General features: G+C 52.6%; 2 protein-coding genes across 8 annotated transcripts in view; one reads left to right on the top strand and one right to left on the bottom strand.

Moving 5' to 3' along the window:
* Positions 1 to 6,184, bottom strand: part of NKTR (natural killer cell triggering receptor) — a 33,946-nt gene extending 27,762 nt beyond the window's left edge. For 2 of the 5 annotated variants that reach the window (XM_029077256.2, XM_029077257.2), the window contains exon 1: positions 5,945 to 6,056. In XM_029077256.2, coding sequence (XP_028933089.1) covers positions 5,945 to 6,002 — 58 coding nt within the window. In that variant the 5' untranslated portion in view covers positions 6,003 to 6,056. Of the gene's footprint in view, positions 1 to 3,879; positions 4,202 to 5,944; positions 6,059 to 6,134 lie in introns of those variants that run through there. The other 3 variants (XM_029077254.1, XM_029077258.2, XM_029077255.2) reach the window with 3 other exon arrangements.
* A 454-nt stretch (positions 6,185 to 6,638) lies between these two features.
* SEC22C (SEC22 homolog C, vesicle trafficking protein) overlaps positions 6,639 to 22,463 on the top strand; it is a 28,013-nt gene continuing 12,188 nt past the window's right edge. Inside the window, exons 1-4 of one of the 3 annotated variants that reach the window (XM_029077717.2) lie at positions 6,639 to 6,674; positions 7,547 to 7,704; positions 8,890 to 9,061; positions 22,156 to 22,430. In XM_029077717.2, the coding sequence (XP_028933550.1) occupies positions 22,249 to 22,430 (182 nt within the window). In that variant the 5' untranslated portion in view covers positions 6,639 to 6,674; positions 7,547 to 7,704; positions 8,890 to 9,061; positions 22,156 to 22,248. Of the gene's footprint in view, positions 6,675 to 7,546; positions 7,705 to 8,889; positions 9,062 to 19,466; positions 19,564 to 20,255; positions 20,296 to 22,155; positions 22,431 to 22,463 lie in introns of those variants that run through there. The other 2 variants (XM_029077716.1, XM_029077720.2) reach the window with 2 other exon arrangements.

Genomic DNA, 22,463 nt, shown 5'->3' with positions numbered 1-22,463 from the left:
ACAAGAGTCACGGCACCCTCGGGCACCCCAAGAAACCTAAGAACACTAATGCAATGGATTTTCTGCTTTGGTTCCAAAAAAGAAAACCCACCATCACAGACAGGTGGCACATGGGGCCTGTCATAAGCAAGTGAGCATAATCAAAGGATGAAATGAGTTTGGCATTGTCCTGGCAGCATAATCAAAGGATGAAATGAGATTTGCATTGTCCTGGCAGAGTTCTAGGACCACAACTAACTTCCTGTCTTCCCAGGAGGCATGCCACAGGCCTGCGGAGCCAAGATGCAGGGGGCCACCCAGATGATTCTCTGCCCAATTGTTAAATGACTGGGCCAAAGACACCCCAAGAGCAGCTAGCTTCAGTCAAGAACCTCAAGTGGTTGCCCATCCCCTCCACATCCAACAAAAATGCCTCATCGTTGGCTTTACGGCACACAGTCACCTTCCCCCTCCTACCTCCTTCATTTCCTACTACAACCCAGCCCGCTCACTCCGCTCTTCTAACGGCAACCTACTCCCCGTACCTCCATCTCATCTATCACATCGCCGAACCCTCACTTGTCTCTGGCTTGGAAGTCCCTCCCCTCTTCACATCCGACAGACAACTGCTCTCCCCATCTTCGATGACTTATTAAAATCAAATCTTCTCCTAGGGGTCTTCCCCGACTAAGCCCTCATTTCCCCAACTCGCTCATGAACTCAGATTTGCCCCCTTTATTCACCTCACCCTCAACCCCTCAGCACTTAGGTCCACATCTGTAATTTATTTTCACGTGTTTCCCCCTCTACACCGTAAGCTCCGTGGGGGCATAGAATGTGTCTAATGGCGGTTATATGGTACTCTCCCAAGCGCTTAGTACAACGCTCTAAACTCTGTCAGAATTTAATAAATTCGAATGAATGCAAGTGCACCCAGTTGCTCAACATTACACGGACACCGGGCTGTCAGGCCGTCTTCTTGGGGGTCTGGGATAGTGTCAAATTCCCAAGAAAATTTCACTGTCGGGAATCGCCTGATACGGGACTCCTCCGCCCCATTTGCCCCGCTCATTTTCAGGTTTGAGATCCTGAGAAAAGTCGGCTGTGAAGGAGAATTCTCGCACTGCACAGGTACACTAAGCTGAGCAGCAGACCCAAGCTTTTACGTGGACCTGCCGTGCCGCGCCTCTCGGGGTCTTGGAAGAACAGAGCCCCAGAACGCTGGGAGAATAGGGGATGTTTGGGGACCAGAGCGGTGACAGCGACACTTCAGAATCCCAGGGTGCTCCTAAACGGGCTTGGAAAGCCAGATGTGCTCTCAGTCCTGATGCCAAAATCCACTGGAGGATTGCCATCACCAGCACAGAAAGGGGATTGTGTCTTCACTTCTGCTGGGGTAGGGGGGACTCTGCCAAAGCTGATGGGTAGAACACTGATGGCCTGTCTCACCCGCCCAAACTGAGCCCCCAAGATCATCTTGCCGAAGCATCCCTCAGCTCACACCTCTGCCCTCCACCAAACCTTCCGCTGACTCCGTTCTCCCGCATCTCACAAAAACTCCTCAAAGTGGGCATCCAGACTCCCTCCTACCTCACCCCACTTGACCCGCCTCGGGGCCTTTGGCCTCCGGAGGGCAAGGAAGCGCCCACTTGCCTCTGTCCCGCTTTCGATTCCGCAAGGCCCGAACTCTACGCGGAGCGGCTGTAAGCTGGGGCCCGAGCAATCCAGGGGCTGCCTGGTGAGGAGTCCCGAGGTGCTGGGCTCCCAAGGATTACCGGGACTAGTGCCTGGTGGAGGGGCTCAACAGGCCGTGGGAACTGGAGGAACCACCGGGGCACATGCGCGGGGGCCGGAAGACCCGTTCCAGTGTGAGCTTCTGCAAGGACACGGCCCCGGCGCCCAGAGAACGGGGCGTCCTACCGATGGACTAAAAAGACCTTGGCCAAGACCCAGATAGCGCCCTCCCGCCACTCCCCACTCTCTCTCAGACCACGCTAGAAGAAAATCCGTTTTCATCGCGACCTCTCCAGTCGGGGACATCGAGGCACACCGGTAAGTGCCTCTGCTTCCAGGGCCTCCCTTTCCTTTTATGACTCGCAGGTTGCCAAAGCTGGATTACACATTAACGGCATTGCTACACAAGATCTAACACCCCTTCAGTAAGTGATCACTGAACAGGGCACATCTAGAGCAGAAGGAAACCTAAGTTTCTACTGCTACTCCTCATCCTCTGGCACAACTGGTCAGGGACCATTCCTCGGGACTGAAAGCCCCGGGTGGGCCAGGTGACTGTGTTCTTAGTACAGTGCTTAGCACGTAGCAAGCATCTAAAGAGCACGGGCCTGCGAGTCAGAAGGAGCTGGGTTCTAATCCCAGCTTCGCTACTTGTCTGCTGTGTGACCTTCGGCAAGTCCCTTCACTTCTCTTGGCCTCAGTTACCTCATCTGTAAAATGGGGATTGAGACCGCGAGACCCACATGGGACAGGGACTGTGTCCGACCTGATTTGTACGTATTCACCCCAGCGCCTGGTATAACGCCTGACACGCAGCAAGCACTCAATACCGTAATTGTTATCAGAAACCACAATTGTGATGATTTATTATTCATTTTAAGGAAGCCCACCATTCAGACAGACAGGTGGGGTTGTCTTGAACTGAAACCGGAGACCAGTGTCACTAAACCAAAAGCAGAACCCTTCACGTGGGTAAGTCCGGCACCTCCGGGTGCCGTCCAAATGGTTTTGAAGCTGTAGCACCCAGCAGCGTTACGGCGTGGAGAGTACGCTCCTTTTTGTCCACTTCCTTGCTTACAATCCTTTCTTTTGAAATGCTATTAAGCACTTACTATGTACCAGGCACTGTACTTAGCATGGAGGTAAATACAAGTTAACCGGTTTGGGCACAGTCCACGTACCGCTTGGGGCTCACAGTCTTAACTTCCATTTTACAGATAAGGTAACTGAGGCTCAGAGACGTGAAGTGACTTGGCCAAGTTCACAGAGCAGGTGACAGAGTTGGGATTAGAACCCAGGTCCCCTGACACCCAGGCCCTTGCTTAGTGTTGCAGTCTTCGTAAAACACATCTCTTGGGTAAAACCCCGCTCTCTTCCTCCTACTTCTCTCTACTCTCTTCTCCCACAATACCCCAGATCGCTCTCTCTGTTCCTCTCAATCCGACCTACTCACTGGGCCTGGTTTCGTTCTTTCTTTCTTTCCCAAAAGACTACAGCTCTCCCCATCTTCCACGCCACACTTATCTCTCAGTTGTATTTGAGCCCTTACCGTGTGCAAACTGAAATGACATCCCTGACCCACTGATTGTTTCTCTTCCCCTTGGGTTAGATCCCTCCAACTGCCACTTCGGTACCAACTGTACGCTGTGTACTCACCGTGTACTACTTTGTTTTACCTGTAGCACTTCACGTACCCTGTTATTAAAGTTCTAACTCATTTCCATATCCGTTTCCCCCTCCGATATCTGAAAATCCCCTGACTCTCTCCACTAGAGAGTAAGTTCCCTGAGGTTAGTGATCGTAAACCCGACCGCCCCAAGTACTTGGTAAGGTGCTCTTCCCACGGCGGGTCCTCAAAAAATACTAGTGATGGACTGATTTTGAAAGTACTCAACTTGGAATGAAGGAGCTCTCACTTGGACAGATTTTCCTCCCTACACCTGACCCTCAAACTAGGCTAAACATTCCCTGGGATGGTGCAGAGTGCGGCAAAAGGCAGATACCTGGACTTTGGGGTGTACTGGTCCAAGCATCATTCACTCAACTGTATTTATCGAGCACTTGCTGTGTGCAAAGCACTGTACTAAGCGCTTGAAATGAAGCCACCGCCTGTGAGCTCTGGCCTAATCCAGTTGGATCAATCACATGTATTTATTGAGTGCTTACTATCTCAGAGCGCTTGAGAGAGTACGACGAATTGGCAGACGTGTTCCCCACCCATAACGAGCTCACAGCGTAGAGGATCTTGCTGAAGGCAGCCGCGGCACAGCGTTCCAACACCGCGGACCAAATCCCGGGGCCGGAAGGAAGTCGGGTGTTTGGGGGCCTGGCGTCCACGGGGATCCCTGGGGTGACCTGCTGCCCCGGCCAGATGGACTCCGGGTTTAGAGGGCTCAAGCTGGGGGGCTGTGGATGGCTTCTCCCTCTGACGGGAAATGCGGGGGTGGAGGCCTGGCGGTCCGGCGGGCGCTGGGCTTCGGGCCAAGGGCTTCCGAGGCAAACCGCAGGCGGCAGTTCCCGGGGTCCGGACCCCGGGGGGGGGGGTGCAGAGACGGGGGAAGGGATGGGAGGGGGAAAGGAAAAGTAGAAAAAAGTCCAGGTGTGGTGGAGCCCTCTGGGGCCAGGCTGAGAAAAGAGTGGCTGACAAATGGGTCACCTGTGTGCCATGTGTTTTTCGGGGGATTATTAGGGGAGGGGGAGGAATTCCAGGCATGTCAGCAGAAAAAATCCCTTCCTTCATCCCCTGCTTTGGCCTTGTCCCCTCTCCCCTTCCCACACCCCAGATGGTGCACCCTCCTTCCTCCTCCCAACCCAGAACAGTGCAGCCCCTTCCCCCAAATGGTATGCCCACTTCTCCCCTAACCCCAAACGGTGCTCCCCCCACCTAGGCTTTAGAACGGTGCAGCTCCCTTAACCCCCATCCACAAAGGTCTACCTTCCTCCTCCTCCCCGACCCCAGAATGGAGCAACCCTCTCCCCAGACTCAAAACGGTGCACTTCCCTCCCTTCCCCCACCCCAAAATTAAGCTCCTCTCTCCTCCGACCCCAAAACAGTGCACCTCCTTTCCCCCCACCCTAATACGGTGCACCTCCCTCCCTCCCCTCAAAACAGTGCACCTCCTTTCCCCCTAACCCCAAAATGGGGCACCTCCCTTCCTCACACCCAAAACTGGGCACCAACTTCCCTCACCCCAAAACTGTAGGCCTCCCTCTCCCCACCCCAAAACTACGCACCTCTCTTTCCCCACCCCCAAACAGTGCACCTCCTTTCCCCCCCACCCCCAAACAGTGCACCTCCTTCCCCCCACCCCAAAACGGTGTACCTCCCTCCCACCTCAAAAATATGCACTTCTCTCCCCACACCCCAAAACAGTGCACCTCTTCCCCCTCTACCCCAAAACGGTGCACCTCTCTACCTCCCCCACCCCAAAAACGATGCACCTCCCTCCCGCGAAAACCGTAGGCCTCCCTCTCCCCACCTCAAAACGGTGCACCTCTCTCCCTTCTCAAAAGTATGCACCTCTCTCCTCCACCCCCAAAACGGTGCACCTCTTTTCCCGCCCACCCCAAAACGCTGCATCTCCCTCCCTCCCATCCCAAAAATATGCACCTCTTTTCCCCCCACCCCAAAACGGTGCACCTCGCTACCTCCTGGCCCACCCCAAAACGGTGCACCTCCCTCCCTCCCACCCCAAAGTATGCACCTCTTTCCCCTCACCCCAAAACGGTGCACCTCCCTTCTCCCACCCCAAAACGGTGCACCTCCCTCCCTCCTACCCCAAAAGTATGCACCCTCTCCCCCACCCCAAAACAGTGCACCTCTTTTCCCCCACCCCAAAACGGCGCACCTCCCTTCCACTCCAAAAGTATGCACCTCTCTCCCCCTACCCCAAAACGGTGCACCTCTTTCCCCCCCCACCCCAAAACGGTGCACCTCCCTCCCCCGAAAACCGTAGGCCTCCCTCTCCCCACCTCAAAACGGTGCACCTCCCTCTCCAAAACAGTTTAGCTCCTTTTCCCCCCACCCCAAAACCGTGCAGCTCCTTCCCTCCAACCCCAATTCGGTGCACCTCCCTCCCACCCGCAAGTGGTGCATCCCCTTCCTCCCCCCAAAACGGTGCACCTTCCTCCCTCCCCCCCCTCCAGATCTGCAAGCCTCCCCGTCCCCACCCCCAAACGGTGCACCTCCCTGCCCCCGCCAAACCGCAGGGCTCCGTCCACCCCGGCTCACCGGGCTCGCGGTTGATCTCGATGTCGAAGTGACACTGCGGCCGGTCCTGCGCCCCCATCGCCGCACGGCTGGGCCCGGGAGGAGGAGGAGGAGGAGGAGGAGGAAGGAGAGAGACAGAAGCAGGGATGAGAGGGGGGACGACGAGGAGCCAATCCCCCCGCCTCCCCCGGTGCAGGGCGGGGCTTCTCACCTGGCGGCTCCGCCCTCCCCGCCGGCCACCGACAGCCGAACGGCCGCCGGCCCTTCCCCTCCCGCCCGCCAAAATCTCGCGAGATCCGGCCCTCCGGCCGGCGGCCCGCCCACGCGCCTGCGCACTCGGCCACGTCTCTGTCCCCCTCGGGGGGGGGAGGGGGGAAATCTCGCGAGAGTTGTCCGGCCCCCGCGGCGGGAAGAAGGCGGGAAGGCGTCGGCCATTTTGGCCGTTGAGGGGCCGCCGCCTCCTCGTCCTTCGTTCCGTCGTATTTTCCGAGCGCTTAGTAGGAGCGCTGAAGCAGCAGTGGGGAAGCAGCGTGGCTCAGTGGAAAAGAGCCTGGGCTCCGGAGTCAGAGGTCATGGGTTCGACTCCCGGCTCTGCCCCTTGGCAGCCGGGTGACTGTGGGCGAGGCACTTCCCTTCCTCTGGGCCTCAGTTCCCTCATCTGTCAAATGGGGATGAAGACTAGGAGCCTCCCGTGGGACCACCTGATGACCCTGGATTCCCCCCCAGCGCTTAGAACAGTGCTCTGCACAGAGTAAGCGCTTAACAAATACCAACATTATTAAGTCACTTCCCTTCTCTGGGCCTCAGTGACCTCATCTGTCAAATGGGGATTAACTGGGAGCCTCACGTGGGACCACCTGATGACCCTGGATCTCCCCCAGCGCTTAGAACAGTGCTCTGCACATAGTAAGCGCTTAACAAATACCAACATTATTAAGTCACTTCCCTTCTCTGGGCCTCAGTGACCTCATCTGTCAAATGGGGATTAACTGGGAGCCTCACGTGGGACCACCCGATGACCCTGGATCTCCCCCAGCGCTTAGAACAGTGCTCTGCACATAGTAAGCGCTTAACAAATACCAACATTATTAAAGAGGCCGGGCTGGGGAGGCAGAGGGCGTGGGTTCTAATCCCGGCTCCGCCCCTTGGCAGCTGGGTGGCCTTGGGCCAGTCACTTCTCTGGGCCTCAGTGACCTCATCTGGAAAATGGGGATGAAGACTGGGTGCCTCACGTGGGACAACCTGATGACCTTGTATCCACCCCAGTGCTTAGGACAGTGCTCGGCACATAGTAAGCGCTTAACAAATACCAACATTATTATTATTAAGTCACTTCTCTGCACCTCAGTGACCTCATCTGTCAAATGAGGATGAAGACTGGGAGCCTCTCGTGGGACAACCTGATGACCCTGTATCCTCCCCAGCGCTTAGAACAGCGCTCTGCACATAGTATTAACTCCAGTCCAATCCCAAGCATGTAGGTCTGAGTACAAGGTCGACGTTCAATGTGATTTATTGATTACTTTTCCCGGTACCTTTCTAAAACCAGAAGAACGTGGGATTGGGAAGTGGTCTAACTTTTCAAAAGGAAGCAGAAATGTTTAATATCCTTTTCATTTCAAGGCTCAGTTGAATCCAAAGCGGAATGAGAAGTCACAGGGATATGAGTTTTGAGCTTTAAATGATTGCCCCCGGAAGCGCCCGTGACAGTTATTCCACACGGGAGAGAGAAGAAAGTCGCAAGAAAATAGGTTTCTGAGCGTACCTAATGTGGTTTTAAGGTAACATTGTGAGCTCTGTGTTCTTGTTGCAAATAATTATTTTCCATATTAATCAAATGCTACGGGCTACAGTGATTACTTTGTTTGAATCAGAGAGGAGGTTTTTGCCAGGTAGTTCCTTTCCTCTGATTCGTAATGCTCTTAAAATAATTCAGAAGAAAGGCAAGCCAAGTAGAAAGTTAATTCAGAGTAACAAATTGATTCAGCCAAGAGTGAGCGAAGAATTACCTATAGCTCATCTCTTTTTCTCAGATTCCTTTTTTAGACAGAAGGCTGAAATCGTGGTCATCTCCAGTCTGATTTGCCGGATTGGGCATCTGGTCACTTAGTTGACCTAACCCTTATGAGCAATTCAGGCTTTCATGTTTATTGAGCGCTTACTGTGTGCAGCTCACTGTACTAAGCGTTTGGGAGAGTACAATATAACGGTATAACAGACACATTCCCCACCCACAGTGTGCATGAATATAAATAAATACATCAATTGCAGATTTGTACATAAGTGCCTTGGGGCCTGACGTGGGGGGGATGAACAGGGAGCAAGTCAGTGTAATGAAGATGGGAGTGGAAGAAAAGGGAAGAGGGCTTAGTCGGGGAAGGCCTCTTGGAGGAGATGGGCTTTCGTTAAGGCTTTGAAGGCGGGGAGAGGAATTGTCGGATATGAGGAGGGAGGATGTTCCAGGCAAGAGGCAGGATGTGGGTGAGAAGGCCGGTGGCGAGATAGACGAGAGCAAAGTACGGTGCGCAGGTTGGCTTTAGAGGAGCAAAGTGTGCGGGCTGGGTTGGAGTAGGAGAGTATGGAGTTGAGACAGGAAGAGGCAAGAGGGCTTTAAAGCCCTTTCCAATCAAACAGACAGGCCAACAGTGATATTTATTAAGTGACTGCCAAGTGCTAGACACTGTATTAAGCGCTTGGGAGAGGACAGCCGATGCCACAGATTTAAATTTTCTCTGGGGAAGCTGGCTCCCCCCCCATGCGGTAGTCTGGGTTGGAAAAACTAGTCAACGCTCACTGCCTTCGGTAATAATAATAAGAATAACTGTGGCATTTTTAATGGCATTTGTTAAGCGCTTACTATGTGCCAAGCACTGTACTAAGTGCTGGAGTAGAGCACTGGGAGAGTTAGCACGTACGATCTCCGTCCGCAAGGAGTTTACAGTCAAATAGGACTTCTCCTCCCACAGGTTTGATGAAAATGATCTTGTGGTGCCACCAGAGCCCAGATGTCCAAAGGAGGTGGGAAAGGAGCGGTTCACAGAAGAAGCCGCATTGCCTAGCGGAAAGAGCGTCTTCCTGAGTATCAGAGGACATGGGTTCTAATCCCAGATCCACCACCTGTCAGCTGTTCGACCTTGGGTAAGTCATTTAACTTCTCAGTGCCTCAGTTACCGCACCTGTAAAATGGAGATTAAGACTGTCTACTGTCCAAGCTGATTAGCTTGTATCTGCCCCAGCGCTTTAGTATAGTGCGTGGCACATAGTAAACACTGAAGAAATCCCATTAAAAAAAAAAGAGAAGACAGCTTGGGCACCTTATGCTTAGAGAAGGAGCTTAATCAGTCAATAAATTATATTTGTTGGGCGGCTTCTGTCTGCAGAACACTATACTAAACGTTTACTAGCGTAGCACAAAAAGCCCGGTCCTGGGAGTCAGAGGACCCGGGTTCCAATCCCAGCTCTGCCACTTGCCTGCTGGGTGACCTCGGGCATTTCTCTTCAGTTCTCTGTGCCTCAGTTTCCTCATCTGTAAAATGGGGATTCGATGCCCGTTCACCATCCCTCTGAGGCTGGTGAGCCCCAAGTGGGAAAGGGACCGGATCTGTCCTGATGATCGTCTATCTACCCCAGGGCTTAGTACAGTACTGTGCACTTAGTAGGCACTTGAAGACGACCACAGATGACTCCATCTGGTGCTATAAGAAGCCTCCCAGGTGGCTGGGGGCCAAGGTAAAGAAAAAGGGCAGGAGAGGGTGCGGTAAGATCATCAGATAAAGTCCAGGAAGCTGAACAACTGAGGGAAAGGAGCAGAAAGAAAAAGCTTTGCAGAGCACAAATGAAATCTTTGTTCTCTGCCACCTGGATGGGGAGGTTTGTGTTTGGTTTTTTTTTCCTATGGAATTTGTTAAGTGCTTACTAGGTGCCAGTCACTGTATTAAGCACTGGGGTAGAGACAAGCTTGTGAAATTGGACACATTCTGCGTCCCACTTGGGGCTCGCAATCGTCATCCCCATTTTACAGATGAGGTAACTGAGGCCTAGAAAAGTGAAATGACGTGCCCAAGGTCACCATAGCAGACGTGTGGCACTTACTGAGCACATAAACCATATGAAGTGCGGAGGCGGATCCAGGATAATTAGATTGGGTAACACGGCCTCCACTCCATTCCGTACCCCACTGTGGCATTAATGACGGCGAGAGGCAGCATGGTCTAGTGGGTAGAGCAAAGGCCTGGGAGTCAGAAGGACCTGGGTTCTAATACCAGCTCCACCACCTGGCGGCTGGTGACCTTGGGCAAGTCACTTCACTTCTCTGGGCCTCCGCTACCTCATCTATCAAATGGGGATTAAGACCGTGAGCCTCACGTGAGACAAGGACTGTGTCCAACCTGATCACCTTGTATCCACTCCAGCTTTCAGCACAGAGTCTGGGCCATAGTAAGCACTTAATAGATACCATTTAAAAAATCACGGCATTTATTGCATTTTCACTATGTGCCAAAGAGCCAGGGCAGGTACGAGGATGGGACTGGAAGTATAGATACAGTCTTGGACCCATCCGGGATGTTCAGTCAAAGAGGGAGGGCGGGAAGGGGTTTTACCCCCATTGAACAGATGAGGACTCTGAGGTTCAAAGATATTCTCCCAAGCGCTTAGTAAAGTGCCCTGCGCACAGTAAGCGCTAATAAATTGGACCGACTGAGGCGAGGTCACGAGGCCAGCCAGGGGCACGGCTGGGAGTAGAACCCAGGCCTCCCGGCTCTCAGCCCCATCCCCTGGGCCACGGAATAACCTTCCTCTGCAGGAGGTTTCTGCAGCCGGGTGGAGGATGCGGAATTCTTGAATCAGGAAGGATTTGGCTGCTGAGCAAACAGCTCGTGATGCGCTCAGCGAGAAAAGCCCGCAGGCGGGGAACCATCCAGCTGGGTCAGGCAGGGCAATAGCACTCCCTGTAATTAAAAATATCCCGGGCGGCACTTGAACCCGGAACTCAGAGGGTCAAAAGTGCAGGGTAGGGAAGGCGCCGGTCTGGCTTATCCTACGACGAGGCCGGCCCCGGCTGAGGTGCCCGGGCTTCCCGAGGGGGCCGGTCCGGGGTCCCCCTCTCCCGGTGCCCCTCGAGAGAGAGAGAGAGAAGACCGGGCTGGTGAAGACGCCGGTCATCTATGATATTTATTGAGCGCTTCCTGTGTGCAGAGCACTGAACTAAGTGCTTCGAGAAGGACATTATAACAGAGTTGGGGGATACGTTCGCCGCCCGCGACGAGGTTACAATCTAGAGGGAGCTGGGGAAGAGACTACTAGCCACCACTGGGCGACCTGGGCCACTTCTCTGAGAAGCTTTTCGGATCGACTCGGTCTTTACGGTGATGGGCACGTCCTCGCGTCGCAGCAGAATGGTGATCGATCAAGCCCGGGTGGCTCAAACGCGCTCATTTTTATGCTAACGGATTCTCGTAAGCAGAAAAGCTCATAAAGCTGTCTGCCCAATCTTCCAAGAAGCCTTGTTTATGTCTCTAAGTGGGAACATTTTGTCTGGTGTTAAGCGGGGGTTTAAAAATAACTTCAAAATGTGAAGATGCAAATTAGCGGCCAGGTGTTTTCCTTGCGGTGCGAGTTCTCTGGGCCAAAATTGGCACTTTTTATTATCATTACCATGATTGGATTCATTAAGCACTTAGCGTGGGTCAAGCACTGCGCCGAGCACTGCGGCAGATACGGGGTAATCAAATCGGACACTGCCCCTGATGATCCCCAGGAGCTCACAGTCTTAACAGGGAGGGTTTAAGGGTTCAATATCGGCAGCAGCTATCAATCAATAGTACGTCTTGAGGATCTGCTATGTGCAGAGCACTGTGCTGAGGACTTGAGAGAGTAAACTAGAGTTAGTAGGCGTGGCTCTTGCCCTCAAGGAGCTTCCAGTCTAGTGAGGGAGAGCGACACTAAAGTTATTTGCAGACTGGATGCTGGGAAGTAGCGTGACCTAGTGGATAGAGCGCGGGCTGGGAGTCAGAAGGACCTGGGTTCTAATCCCAGCTCCTCCACTTATCTGCTGTGTGACCTCGGGCCAGTCACTTCACTTCTTGGACCCCCAATCACCTCATTGGCAAAATGGGGATTCAGACTGGGAACCTTATGTGGGACAGGGACTGTCCCCAAATTGATTAGTTTGTATCTGCTCCGGCGCTTAGAACAGTAAGCGCTTAACAAATGCCACAGAATTTAATATTAAATTTATAATAAACAATACAATACGTTAATAGATTATAATAATTAAGTGTCAAAGGGGGGTGATTATATTACATATTAATAAATTAGAATAATACTATGAAATATCGAACACGCTTTTTAAAAGGAGATGTACCTGAGTTAGTGCTTAATTAGTGGGGCACGGAAGTTATCTAACCTGTGAGAGGTTGGTGTTCGAGTGCTGAGGTGACGCTGAAGAGCAGACGTGTCAGTCGAGGGGGGATTTATCCGAGAATGAGTGGAGGGTGATCAGGGAAGGTCCCTCACAGGAGGTGCCATTTCAGGGGGCTTTGAAGTTAGCGAGGGTCAACAGAAATGCTTGCTCCGGTTTACTCCTTCGCTCTAGTAGAGATTCACTGGAATTATTGGGAAACCGTCGTAATGGAGGCCCGAACCTTCCTGCCGCAGAGCGGGGCCGTGGTTATGAACGATTCCAGTTGGCTTGAAGTCAGAAAGCCATCACCGAAAATTTAAAAGATGGGATTTCTGGGGCTTCATCCCAAAGTAAGATTGCTTCGGAGAGTGATTTTAACCCTGTAGTGGCTGCAGTGCTCTTAAAGGACATTAACCCCTAAAACCATCGACCAAGAGGAGAACTGGAAACTCGGGCAGGTCCGGCGGGGGGACGTGGTTTTGCCAGATGAGCCTAGTCTTTTTCCCGGATCCTCTGTTTTGCTCTCACTACCCTGCCGTCCCCCGACAACAGAAATGATAGACAGCGTGGTCTTGAGGAAAGTGCAGCGGGCCAGGAGCTGGAAATCCTAGGTACTAATTGCAGCCCTGCCCCTGGCCTGCTGTGTGACCTGGGGCAAGCCACTTCACCTCTCTGAGTCTAATACTATTATAACTACCGCTAATAATAATATTTATTAAACCCTAACTATGGGCCAAGCACTGGGCTGGAATCAAGATAATCAGACCAGACACCATCCCTCTCCCACATAAAACTGGTATTAAAATCCCTGCTCGCCCTCCCACTTATCTTGTCTGATCTGATTCTCTTGTATCCCCCCAATGCCGAGCACAGTGTTTAGCACCGAGAGAGTGCTTCATAATTACTGTCATTACGTGGATCAGTGGAAAGAGCACGGGCTTGGGAGTTAGAAGTCATGGGATCGAATCCCGGCTCTGCCAGTTGTCAGCTGGGTGACTGTGGGCAAGTATCTACCCCAGCGCTTAGAACGGTGCTCTGCACATAGTAAGCGTTTAACAAATACCAACATTATTATTATTATTATTATTATTATTCCAGAAAATAAGTGGTAAGGACCAGAGTGCAGGCGGCGGACCGTGGCTTGGGTAGGATCGCCGCACTTCCTCTCTTTTATTCATTCACTCAGTCGTACTTATTGAGCGTGTACTGTGTGCAAGGCACTGTCCTAAGCGTTTAGCCCTGAGGGGATGGGGGACTGTGTCCCATCTAATTCTCCCCCGTCTACCCCACTGCTTGCTCCCTCCCAATCACCTAAGTACTGGCCCTCTGTAGCCCAGGAATGAGAACGCCTGAGCCACTGGCCGCTGAAGAGGAGGGTTTGCAGAGCACTCTGAAGCCTGGGCTGAGAAGCCATGCCGTCAACCTAGCCCTTTCCATATTTATAGGAAGAATCATTTATGATTGTCGGGGGAATCGTAACTTCACAGTCGTGTGACTCATGTTTCAAGACTCCACTGCCAGGCCTGAGTGATGGGTCTGCTCTAAACATTCTTCCTCCACGGTACCAAGGAGAATTGGCGAGTGGGAGTCATCAGATGAATCTGTAATGCTTCCTCATCCCAATTATCTGCCCCCAACTGCTATCTTAGCACTTATTATGACCAGGGAACTTGACTGCTAATTCTGCTGTATTGTACTCTCCTAAGTGCTTAGTACAGTGCTCTGCACATACTAAGCGCCCGATAAATACCATTAATAGATCGATTGGTTCCGCATCACCTAATCTCTTAGGTACTCACCCTTCCACCTCCGTAGCCTATCTTTATATGTCGTCTTTATATTCCACGAGGTCCTCCTGCCTGTACTTTATTTCAGGTTCTGCCTCACCTGCTAGACCGTAAGCTCCTCCAGGGCAGGAAACACGCCTACTAACTATTGAATACTCCCGGGTGCTTTGAGCAGGGCTTTACACACGGTAGAAGTTCAGTCAACGCTATTGTTCGATTCATACGGAGAGGCATGGATCATTCTCATTTCGTTGTGGGCAGGGAATTATCACTGATTATTGTTGCATTGTGCTTTCCCAAGCGTTTAGTACAGTGTTCTGCACGCAGTAAGCACTCCGTAAATATGATTGAATGAATGAATTCCACAAAGGAAGGAACTGAAGCCCAGAGATCAACTAGTCAGACCAGTGGAGTGATGTGGAAAAGAAAAAAAAAATCAGCTTCTTACAGTGAGTGCCCAGTACAGCGTTCTGCATACAGTGGATACCCAGTACAGTGCTCTGCACATGTTGAGTACCCAAAACGTCAAATGCTGCTGCTGATTCCTATTTCCTGCAGCTTTGACCTCCTCTGTCAGTCTGTCTTCCCCTCCTGGCTCCTCCTCTTTCTACATTTAGATTTTGCAAATATGGTCACCTAACAAGTGGGCGGTCAGGGAGGAAGAGGACACCAGGGAACCCTTTGCCCTACCCCTAAAAACTAGCCTGTGTCCACGGGGTCCTCAAAGAAACGTGGCCAAGCCCAAAACAATCAATCAGTGGTATTTATTGAATGCTTACTTACTGTCTCCCCCGAAATCATCTCACAGTCAAATGGGGGGAGACAGACAAGGGAAGCAGCCTAGTGAAAAGAGCCCGGACCTGGATTCCAAAACCGCCTCCTCCTCTTGAATGCTGTGTGACCTTGGGCAAGTCACTTAACTTCTCTGTGCATCAGATTTCTCAAACGTAAAATGAGGACTCAGTACTTGTTCTCCCACCTAGGTAGACTGGGAATCCCACATTGGACAGGGAGTGTGTCCAGTGTGATGAACTTCAATTCATTCATTCAAGCAGCGTGGCTCAGTGGAAAGAGCCCGGGCTTGGGAGTCAGAGGTCGTGGGTTCTAATCCCTGCTCTGCCACTTGCCAGCTGTGTGACTTTGGGCAAGTCACTTAACTTCTCTGGGCCTCAGTTACCTCATCTGTAAAATGGGGATTAAAACTGTGAGCCCCACATGGGACAACCTAATCACCCTGTAGCCCCCCAGCGCTTAGAACAGTGCTTTGCACATAGTAAGCGCTTAACAAATACCACCATTATTATTCTTATTATTTATTGAGTGCTTACTGTTTGCAGAGCACTGTACTAAGCACTTGGGAAAGTACAATACAACAATTAAGTGACATTTCCTGCCCAGAATGAGCTTCAGTGTTTAGTACAGTGCTTGGCACGTAGTGAACACTTAAAGATAATAATGGTACTGATGAAGTGCTTACTATGTGCCAGGCACTATTCTTAAGTGCTGGGGCAGATACATGTTAATCAGGTTGGACACAGTCCCTGTCCCACATGGGGCTCACAGTCCTAATCCACATTTTACAGATGAGGGAACTGAGGCCCAGAGAAGTTAAGTGTCTTATCCAAGGTCACACAGCACAAATAGGGTGGAATGGGAATTAGAACCCAGGTCCTTTTGACTCCCAGGTCCGTGTTCTGTCTAGGAAGCCACACTACTTCTCCATCATGGTGCAATAATAATAATAACAATGACAATATTTGTGAAGCGCTTGCTATGTGCCAAGCACTGTTCTAAGCGCTGGGGTCGGTACAGGGTAATCAGGTTGCCCCACGTAAGGCTCACACTTTTAATCCCCATTTTACAGACGAGGTAACTGAGGCACAGAGACGAGCAGCCCGGCGAAGTGGATAGAACCCGGGCCTGGGAGTCAAAAGGTCGTGGGTTCTAATCCCGGCTCTGCCACCTGTCAGCTATGTGACCTTGGGCAAGTCACGGCACTTCTCGGGGCCTCGGTGACCTCTGTAAAATGGGGAGGAAGACGGTGAGCTCCACCTGATCACCTTGTATCTCCCCCAGCGCTTAGAACAGTGCTTGGCACATAGTAAGCACTTAAAAAAAAGTTGGCATTTGTTAAGCGCTTACTATGTGCAGAGCACTGTTATATTAATAATAATAATGTTGGTATTTGTTAAGCGCTGTTGGCACTGTCCTAAGCGCTGGGGTAGATACAGGGTCATGAGATTGTCCCACGTGAGCCTCACAGTCTTCATCCCCTTTTTACAAATGAGGGAACTGAGGCCCAGAGGAGTGAAGTGACTCGCCCAAGGTCATACAGCTGACAAGAAGCAGAGCCGGGATTCAAACCCACGACCTCTGACTCCCCAGCCCGGGCCCTGTCCACTGAGCCACGCTGCTCCTCTAACTTAACCGCTGCCAACATCATTACTATGAGGCAAGTCACCTCACTTCTCTGGGCCTCAGTTCCCCCATCTGTAAAATGGGGATGAAGACTGGGAGTCCTACGTGGGACAACCTGATTATCTTGTATCTCCCCCCAGCGCTTAGAACAGTGCTCGGCACCCAGTGAGCGCTTAACAAATACCACCATGATTAGGATTATTAAGTGACTGTCCAAGGTCACACAGCAGACAAGAGGCGGCGTGGGGGGGGAAGAAAGCAGGCCGGCGGACCACGCTCGGGACCTCCTCGATCCCGTCGGCCCCCGGGCTCGGCGGGGTCAATGGGGAGGGCGCTCTAGCCTCCGCGTCACTATGGCGGGGGGGGGGTCCGAACCGTTAGCCGGCTGCGCGCATGCGCGCGGAGGCCGAGGGGAGCCCCGCCCCCCCCCCCCCCCGTGTCGACGGCCTGAGGCGGCAGGTGACGGGCCTAAGGGGGGCGGGGGGAGGGGGCACCGAGGGGGGCATGGAGGCCCCCCCGGAGGCGAGGACAATGAGGGGAGGAGATGGGGAGGGTCGAGGCCTCCTCTCCTCCTTCCTCCCTCGCCTGTCAGTCAGGGACCCGTCAGTCAGCCAGGGACCTGTCAATCAGCCAGACAGTTGCCCTCCATCCGGGTCCTTCCTCCATCCTTCCCCTCGGAGGGTCAAGGGGCAAGGCCGGGCAGGAGGAGGGAGGCCACGGGGCTGCAGGGCTTGGCGCCCCAGGCTGACCAGGCCCCCTCGGTCCATCAGGGCAAATTCCCCCTCTCCATCCCTGAATGCCCCCCGGGGTTAGCTCGGACCGGGGGAGCCGCCACATGGCCGAACCCCGGGTGCGTGGGGCCCCGGGCCCTGCCCTGCGGGCCCCAGGGATAATCGTAATTCGTAATCGGGGTGCTGGTCGAGCGCTGTTCCGTCATCATAATAATAATGTTCATTCATTCATTCAATAGTATCTATTGAGAGCTTACTATGTGCAGAGCACTGTACGAAGCGCTTGGAATGAACAAGTCGGCAACAGATAGAGACAGTCCCTGCCGTTTGACGGGCTTACGGTCTAATCGGGGGAGACGGACAGACGAGAACAATGGCAATAAATAGAGTCGAGGGGAAGAACATCTCGTAAAAACAATGGCAACTAAATAGAATCAAGAATAGAATGTTGGTATTTAAGCGCTCACTATGTGCCGAGCACTGTTCTAAGCACTGGGGGAGATACAAGGTCATCGGATTGTCCCACGTGGGACTCGCGGTCTTCATTCCCCTTTTACAGATGAGGTCACTGAGGCACCGAGAAGTGAATGGCTTGCCCACGGTCACCCAGCTGGCAGGTGGCGGAGCTGGTTTTCGAACGCATGACCTCTGACTCCCAAGCCGGGGCTCTTGCCACTGAGCTACGCTGCTTCTCTGGTGAGGCTCACAGTCTTCATCCCCATTTTACCGATGAGGGGACTGAGGCACTGAGAAGTGAAGTGACTTGCCCACAGTCACACAGCTGACAAGGAGCAGAGCCGGGATTCGAACCCATGACCTCTGACTCCCACGCCCGGGCTCTTTCCACTGAGCCACGCTGCTTCTCTAGTAAGCGCTTAACAAATACCAACATTATTATCATTACAACCTGCTTACCTTGTATACCCCCCAGCGCTTACTACAAAGCTTTGCACATAGTAAGCTTAAATACCAACATTATTATTATTACAACCTGCTTACCTTGTATCCCCCCAGCGCTTAGAACAGTGCTTTGCACATACTAAGCACTGAAATACCATCATCCTTGTTATTTTACAGATGAGGGAACCGAGCCCCAGAGAAGTGAAGTGACTTGCCCAAGGTCACAGAGGAGATTAGAACCCATGGCCTTTTGACTCCCAGGCCCGGGCGCTTTCCACTATGCCATGCTGCTTCTCCCTAAGCACCAGATGCCTACAGCATCTGAAGCAGCGTGGCTCAGTGGAAAGAGCCTGGGCTTCGGAGTCAGAGGTCATGGGATCGACTCCCGGCTCTGCCACTTGTCCGCTGTGTGACTGTGGGTAGGTCACTTAACTTCTCTGTGCCCCAGTTCCCTCATCTGTAAAATGGGGATTAACTGTGAGCCTCACGTGGGACAACCTGATGACCCTGTATCTACCCCAGCGCTTAGAACAGTGCTCTGCACATAGTAAGCGCTTAACAAATACCAACATTAACATTATTACAGGCCACAGCATCCGGGATCCCCACAGGAGGGGGGACCGTGACCCCTCTCGGGGCCGGTTGGATGCCGAGCCAGGCCGGGCTGTTGGGTGGATGCCACGGAGCAAAGTCTCAAACCGGGGGGGCATCGCCAAGGACCAATCCACATCGGTCCGGCCTGCAGCCGTTTGAAATCAATCGATCCATCAGTAGAGGTTACCGAGCGCCTACCGTGTCCAGAGCGCTTGGAAGAGTACGGTGGGGTTAGACGCTATCCCTGCTCTCAAGGAGCTTACAATGGAGAGCACTGAACTGAGGGATCGGGGGAGTAAAATGGAGTTGGTCGTTGCCGTCGCTGCCTTCAAGGAGCTTACGGTCTTGCAGGGGAGACGGACGCGGAAATAACATTCCGACGGTCGGAAGGGAAAGTGGATATGTGTATGAGCTGGTGCTTAAGTAATAGGGCAAGTCAATATGTACTGAAGTGTTGCAGGTTATCCTGGGTACACGAAACGGCCGAGGTTCTGAGGCTGCCGTTGGCGGTTTATAATCGGGGAAGAACATAAGTGACCTGGGGGAGGCCCACTGGAGAGGAAGATACGTATCCCCCCATGAGTAGGATAACAGATCTCTTTTCAGTAGCGAGAGCAGATTGCCTCATAAGCAAGATCTTTTTTTTCCCCACAGGGAGACCTTCGGAGCTCAATCAGTCGATCGGTGGTATTTATCGAGTGTTAACCGTGCAGAGAGCTTGGGAGAGTACCCTACTACAGAATTAGCAGACCCGTCCCTGCCCCAGACCAGCTTACAACCTAGAGGATGGAGGCAAAGATGGTCCAGGTCTAGGCCTCTTTGCTTTGTTTATTTCTACCTGATTGCTTTCAGGGCCCTTGGAGACTGGCTCTTTGTTTTTGTGAATGATGAAAAGTAAAATAATAATAACGGTGGTTTTTATTAAGTGCTTCCCAAGAGCTATTGTTAAGCACTTTGGGTGTGGGATTGTGTAGGCCAATTTCTGCGCGTGTCTCTGCCTCTTCCCAACTCCCATCTGATCTCTCCCCACCCCAACTATCATCTGTAGTACGTCTTTATATACACCCGGCTACTTAAGCGTACGCTCTCCTCCTCCTCCCTCCTGTCTGAAGTGCATTATAGTGTCTGTCTCCTCCCCTAGACCACAAGCCCCTCCAAGGCAGAATTCTTGGCTGCTGCTCTATTTTACTCTCCTAAGTGCTCCTTCCGGCATCCTGAACCCGGGCCAGAACGGGGCGAGGGACCCGAGCCCTTCGTGTGCTTCAGAGAAGAGTTTCTGCCAAAATCCACCGAGTTCCTTCGGCCAATGGGGCCCTCTCTATCCTAAAGGAGGCTTTATGAATGGAATTCTAAATAATAGTAACAATAAATATAACGGTGGTGTTTCTTAAGCGCTTACTGTGTGCCAAGCACTCTTATGATCACTGGGGGAGATACAAGATAATCAGGTTGTCCCACGGTCTTAATCCCCATTTTACAGATGAGGTAACTGAGGCACCGAGAAGTCAAGTGACTTACCCAAAGTCACACAGCTGACAGGTAGGTGGGGGAGCCGGGATCGGAACCCATGACCTCCGACTCCCGAGCCCGTGCTCTTTTCTCTAGTCCACGCTGCATTGCTAAATGTTTTTCTCCTTCGGTGTAATTGAATGCTGATACCTATGAAGCGCCTCATGGGTACCAAAGCACTGTGCTCAGCATTGGGAAAGATAGAAGACAAGTGGATCAGACAGCGCTGTTCGCATGGAGTTCACAGGGAGAGCAGGAATCTCATCCACTTTCATTCATTCATTCATTCAATAGTATTTATTGAGAGCTTACTATGTGCAGAGCACTGTACTAATTGCTTGGAATGTACAAATCGGTAACAGATAGAGACAATCTCTGCCCTTTGACGGGCTTACAGTCTAATCGGGGGAGTCGGACAGACAAAAACAATGGCAATAAATAGAATCAAGGGGATGAACATCTCATTAAAACAGTAGCAAATAAATAGAATCAAGGTGATGTACATCTCATTAACCAAATAAATAGGGTAATGAAAATATCTACAGTTGAGCGGACGAGGAGACGAGTACAGTGCCGAGGGGAGGGGAACGGAGGGGGGAGGAGCAGGGGGGAAGGGGGGGAAAGAGGGCTTAGCTGAGGGGAAGTGAAGGGGGGGTAGAGGGGGAGCAGGGGGAGCTCAGTCTGGGAAGGCCTCTCAGAGGAGATGAGCTCTAAGTAGGGTTTTGAAGAGGGGGAAGAGAATGAGTTTGGCGGAGGTGAGGAGGGAGGGCATTCCGGGACCGCGGGAGGACGTGGCCCAGGGGTCGACGGCGGGACAGGCGAGAACGGGGGACGATGAGGAGGTGGGCGGCAGAGGAGCGGAGCGTGCGGGGTGGGCGGTGGAAAGAGAGAAGGGAGGAGAGGTAGGAGGGGGCGAGGTGATGGACAGCCTTGAAGCCTAGAGTGAGAAGTTGTACTTGAAGTTCAGAAAAGTCCAGCGGCCTGCTTGAGGTCACACAGCAGATGGGGGGGCAGAGTGGGGATCGGGGTCTCCTGGCTCCCAGGCCCGAGGGCTCTCCACCGGGCCCGCAGTGGGGTCAATCAATCAATGGTATTTATTGAGCGCTTACTGTGTGCAGAGCATTGTACTGAGTGCTCGGGAGAGAATAGTATAGCAGAGTTGGTAGGCACATTCCTTGTCCACAGTGAGCTGGCAGTCTAGAGGACAAGCTTATTCATTCAGTCATATTTACTGAGCGCTTTACTGTGTGTAGAGCACTGTACTGAGCGCTTGGAAATTATAATTCAGCGATAGAGACGATCCCTGCCCACAACGGGCTTAAAGTAAGGAAGGGGGGGAGACAGACATCAAAACAAGTAAACAGGCGTCAATGGCATCAATATAAATAAATAGAATTATAGCTATGTACACATCAAAAGTAAATAGGCATTAATATAAATAAATAGAATTATAGATATGTACATATATACACAAGTGCTGGGGAGCAGGGGGGTGGAGCAAAGGGAGCGAGATGGGGCAATGGGGAGGGGGAACTGAGGAAAAGGGGGCTTAGTCTGGGAAGGCTGTGAGCCTTCAGTAGGGCTTTGAAGTGTGATTGTTTGATGGATTTGAGGAGGGAGGGCGTTCCAAGCCAAAGGTAAGAGGTGGGCCAGGGGTCGGCCGTGAGCCAGGCGAGATGGAGGCCCAGGGAGAAGGTTAGCGGCACCAGAGGAGCGGAGTGTGCGGGCTGAGCTGCAGAAGGAGAGAAGGGAGGTGAGTTAGGAGAGGGTAATGGGATGGAGAGCTTTGAAGTCAGTAGTGAGGAGTTTTTGCTTCTGCTGGGAGGGTCCAGGTGTGGACCTCTGGTCAGGGCTTTGGGGCTGAAAGCCTCATTTCTTTCCCTTTTGCAGAGGCAGAAGCTCCCTGGGCAGACGCGCTTAGCACGGCAGCCGGATTCCTCCTCAGGCCGGGCGGCCTCATGAATCCCCCTCCCGCTCCGGACGATGGCCCTGATCCTCTTCGCCTGCGTGGTGCGGGTGAGGGATGGGCTCCCGCTGTCAGCCTCCACGGACTTCCACCACGACCGGGGCTTTGAGGAATGCCGGCGGAGGCTGTGGGCACTGTCGGCGATGTTGGCGTGGGGCCCGGCCCGAGGCTCCGCCCGGGGACGGGACTTCAGCGTTCAGTAAGCTCACGTCTCCCTCTGTGCTCCTCCTGC

The sequence above is a fragment of the Ornithorhynchus anatinus genome, chromosome 13, assembly GCF_004115215.2.
Source record: "Ornithorhynchus anatinus isolate Pmale09 chromosome 13, mOrnAna1.pri.v4, whole genome shotgun sequence".
NCBI classification, from domain to species: domain Eukaryota; kingdom Metazoa; phylum Chordata; class Mammalia; order Monotremata; family Ornithorhynchidae; genus Ornithorhynchus; species Ornithorhynchus anatinus.
Note: the sequence above shows the minus strand (reverse complement) of the source record. Positions and strands in the feature narration are given on the sequence as shown.